We start from the raw sequence: 4,555 nt of genomic DNA, 5'->3' as shown, positions 1-4,555 counted from the left end.
TTCCGTAGGGAAGAGGCGGTGACGAAGAGAAGCCGCCGACAGCGGGTTCTTGAGGTATGACGGGAACTGTAGTTTTTCTCGGTTCAGTTTCACCTGTCCGGCTCTCGGATTGGCTGGGTAAGCTGAGAAGAGAGGCTGGCAGAGCAATTTTTCTCTGTATTCCGGCTCCCAGGTGGTCCTCCCCGTCAAAGTCCAAGGCGCAAAACGTCTGCTTCTTAAGCCTCAGAAATGTTTTCTTTGTTGTTTTCCTCCAGGGGCTCACTAAGCCCTGTAGCTCTACTTACAAAATTAAGTCTCCTGGGACACCTGGGTGGCTCAGTTTCTTAAGCGGCTGCCTTGGGCTCGGGTTATGATCCCAGGGTCCTGGGATGGAGCTCCGCCTGGGGCTCCCTGCCCAGCAGGCAGCTTGCTTCTTCCTCTGCCTCTACTCCTCCCCTGCTCGTGCTCTTGCGTGCGCTTGCGCGCTCTCGCTCGCTGTCTAATAAATAAATCTTTTTTTAAAAAAAATAAATTCTTCCAACATGCACTTAATGAGACCTACTATGCGAAAGGCCCCATATTTGGTATGGAGGATAAAAAGAATGAATATGACACCGATTGTGGGGAAGACAGGCAAGTAAGTCAATAGCACAGAACAGAGTTTGTGTAATATGCACAATGTAATATGCAGAGGCCAAGTTCATCACAGACAGCACAGAGGAGGGGACCTAAATCAGAAAGGGTCTGGGAAGGTTTCTTTGAAAAAGTAATTCTGGCCCTAAATTTTGAAGAACAAGAAGTTGGCTAAACAGAGGAGAGATTTCCAGATACAGCAACAGAAACCTCGTGAAGCAACAGGACAGAGCAAAGGAACTAGCTGAGTATGACCAGAATGAAGAGATGTGCATGTTTGGGATAGAGGTGGGACTGGGAGAAGTGGATTGAAAAGATGTGACATAGAGAGGCAGGCAGGAGCGCCTGAGTGGCTCAGTGGGTTAAAGCCTCTGCCTTCCACTCGGGTCAGGATTCCAGGGTCCTGGGATCAAGCCCCTCATTGGGCTCTCTGCTCAGCAGGGTGACTGCTTCCCCCTCTCTCTCTGCCTGACTCTCTGCCTACTTGAAATCTCTGTCTGTCAAATAAATAAGTAAGATCTTTAAAGAGAGAGAGAGGCAAGCAGATGTGTTAAGAAGGAGATCTGAACTTGACCTTGATATCCAGGGAATCGTGATAAAATTGTAAGCAGAAATGTGACATCATGAGATTTAGAACATTTGCTCTGGCAGTAGGATAGAGGATGATCAGAGGAACAAATTAAAACTCGGGATTAAGTGGGATGTTTTACATACATACAGGAGAAATACCCAACATCCATGGGCCATCCAGGTGCTGGTCAGTTGTAGCTGACAAGTCAAATGGTGCCCTCTTGAAGCCATGTTCAGTTTTTCTAAGGTCACTGCCCAAGTTCAGGTCCTCATGATCTATGGCCTGGATTACCTAAAATGCCACCTCTAGCGCACTCCTCACATATCATTTACTCCATATTTTTATAGCACTTGGCATTCTTTAACATTTCTTCTTTTTTTTTCCTTAAGATTTTATTCATTCATCTGACAGACAGAGATCACAAGTACACAGAGAGGCAGGCAGAGAGGGGGGAAGCAGGCTCCCTACTGAGCAGAAAGCCAGATGCGGGACTCTATCCCAGGACCCTGGGATCATGACCTGAGCCGAAGGCGGAAGCTTTAACCCACTGAGCCACCCAGGCACCCCTGTTTAACATTTCTTAAGTATTTGCACACCTATCAACAGAGTGTGTGTGTGTGTGTGTGTGTGTGTGTGTGTGTGTGTCTAAGTCTGGGCTTCCATAGCAAAATACCATAGGCTAGGTGGCTTAACAGAAATTTACTTCTCACAGTTATGAGATGCTAGAAAGTCTAAGACCAAGGTGCTAGGTTTCATTCTGAGGTCTCTTCTCTTGACTTGTACATGGCTGTCATTTTGTTGTATGCTCACATGGCCTTTTCCTGCTAGGAAGCAGGAAGGGAGAGTGATCTCACTTCCCTTTTTTTAGGGCTGTCCAATTTTATTAGTAGAGTCACACCCTTTTACTTCATTTATACTTAATTGCCTCCTAAAGATGTTATCTCCAAAAACAGTCATATTGGGGGTTACGGCTTTACCATATGAATTTTAGGACACAGTTCAGTCCATAGCAACATATAGGCATATGCATTACTGTTTTGTTTTGTTTTTTTAAAGATTTTATTTATTTATTTGACAGAGAGAGATCACAAGTAGGCAGAGAGGCAGGCAGAGAGAGAGAGAGAGAGGAGGAAGCAGGCTCCCTGCTGAGCAGAGAGCCTGATGCAAGACTCGATCCCAGGACCCTGAGATCATGACCTGAGCTGAAGGCAGCGGCTTAACCCACTGAACCACCCGGGCGCCCTGTTGTTTTTTGTTTTTTTTTTTAATTTAAATTCAATTAGCCAACATATAATACAACATTAGTTTCAGATGTAGAGTTCAGTAATTCATCAGTCACATATAACACCAAGTGCTCATCCCATCACGGGCCCTCCTTAATGCCTGTCACCCAGTTATCCCAATCCCCCACCCACCTCCCCATGTATTACTGATTTGTAAGAATCCTATTATGGAGTGCCTGGCTGGCTCAGTCAGTAGAGCATGTGACTTTCAATCTCGGGGTTGTGAGTTCAAGGTTTTTGTTTCCCCAACCCCACCGCCCCCAGCAAGATAAAGCCCATTGCTTTATTCAGGTGATTTGTACATTCCTGCAAGTTTGGAGGGTGGAAGGGAGGAACCACAATGAAAGCCACAAATTCATGGGGGAAATGTACTATAAATGTTGTTTACTGTTTAGGGTAGAGAAAAAAAAACTTTATAATCAACATCCCACTTGTAAGTATACGTGGGAGAGAGAAAACGTGATTGTTTTGAATCACGCATTTGTGTCTTTGCGTTTCCTATGCACAGTTTATTGGTACCACTGCTATCGGCCAACAGAGTACCTGAAAGTAAAAACAAGCATCAGGAAGGAAAAAGTATTAACAAAAGGAAGCTCAAAAAGATGGCTTCAGGAGGGTGGGCAGCACACCTGGCGCCAGGCCAGCTGGGTCAGTAGAAGCAGACCGTGTGCAGGAAGGCTCTGCCGCTCTTCTCCTCAAACTCCTGAAGCAGCTCATCGATCTCGTTCTCCACGTCCTCCGTGTGCTGAATGCACTGACACAGCTCACAGATGAGGAATGCCCCCAAGGCGGCCTCTTCGTGGCTGTCCTGGATGTCCACGTTGATGACGTGCACCGGCTGGCAGGTCTCCTGCTCTTTGGAATTCAGATCTTCCAACACCTGATCATACGCTCTCTCTTCACACGTGAGGATCAGATCGAACAGGTCTCTGCAGTTCTGGAATCTTTCTGGCTGTGGCTCGATCCTCTTATTTCTATCCAACATATGTAAGATGCCATTCTGTGTGTAGAGTTCTTAGTCTCAAGCCTGAAAACTACTTTAAAAAAAATGTTCTTATCACAAAGATATTAACTTATAAATGTCCTCTCTTTAAATTCCGTATAACCAATTAATTCTCACAAAACACTTTTGTTGATTTTTACTGAGTTTTTATAACCAAAGCAACATATTGTTACTATTGATAAACCAGCGTAATTCCATGAATATTGCTTGATATTTTTGTTAAGCAGTAAAATGAAAGTTAAACAACTAAGAGAGAGCACATGCAGAGGGGAGAGAGAGAGTGAAACAACTAAGAGCACAAGCAGAGGGAAGGGAGAGAGAGAGGTGGGCAGAGGAAGAGGAAGAAGCAGACTCCCCACTGAGCAGGAAGCCCTATGCAGGGCTCAATCCCAGGACCCTGATATCATGGCCTGAGCCAAAAAGCAGATGCTTAACCAACTGAGCCCCCCAGGAGCTCCCACTCAATTTTTTTAATGCTATTTACAATGTTAACAGCTGCAGACATAACACACTTTTAAGTTTAATCTGCATCAACATTCTCTCCATAACTTTTAAGTCTACACAATCAACAAACTAATAAATTGAACCTTGATCTGTAATGCCTGCTGGTGTTGCCATGTTGTAAATACCCTCACCACCGCCTATTTCAAACTATCAACATAGTGTCCCTGGATGTGGAATTGGGAAGAGTTGTGCGTAACACATCATTATGTAATATTCCCATCATGCAGATAAAATAGACATAAATAACCTCAAGGGCATAGATAATGATAAAATGTAGTAAAAAAAAATTAAGAATGAATGAGTTTTAAATGTCTATTATCTTTTTTTTTTTTTAAGTAATCTCTGTGCCCAACATGGAGTTTGAACTCACAACCTTAAGATCAAGAGACTTATACTCTAAGGGTGCCTGGGTGGCTCAGTGGGTTAACCCTCTGCCTTTGGCTCAGGTCATGATCTCAGGGTCCTGGGATCGAGCCCTGCATAGAGCTCCCTGCTCAGTGGGGAGCCTGCTTCCTCCTCTCCTTCTGCCTGCCTCTCTGCCTACTTGTGATCTCTCTCTTTCTGTCAAATAAATAAATGAAA

General features: G+C 44.6%; 1 protein-coding gene across 1 annotated transcript; it reads right to left on the bottom strand.

The window, feature by feature from the left end:
• Nucleotides 1–3,103: 3,103 nt before the first annotated feature.
• On the bottom strand, nt 3,104–3,505 carry LOC116585026 (RNA polymerase II subunit A C-terminal domain phosphatase SSU72-like). The gene has a single exon (XM_032334189.1). It carries the CDS (start codon nt 3,449–3,451, stop codon nt 3,116–3,118), a length of 336 nt encoding a protein of 111 aa, XP_032190080.1. The 5' UTR covers nt 3,452–3,505; the 3' UTR covers nt 3,104–3,115.
• Between the last annotated feature and the right edge of the window lie 1,050 nt (nt 3,506–4,555).

Source organism: Mustela erminea, chromosome 2, assembly GCF_009829155.1.
Source record: "Mustela erminea isolate mMusErm1 chromosome 2, mMusErm1.Pri, whole genome shotgun sequence".
Taxonomy (NCBI): domain Eukaryota; kingdom Metazoa; phylum Chordata; class Mammalia; order Carnivora; family Mustelidae; genus Mustela; species Mustela erminea.
The sequence above is the reverse complement of the archived record's forward strand: the minus strand, read 5'-3'. Positions and strand labels throughout refer to the sequence as shown.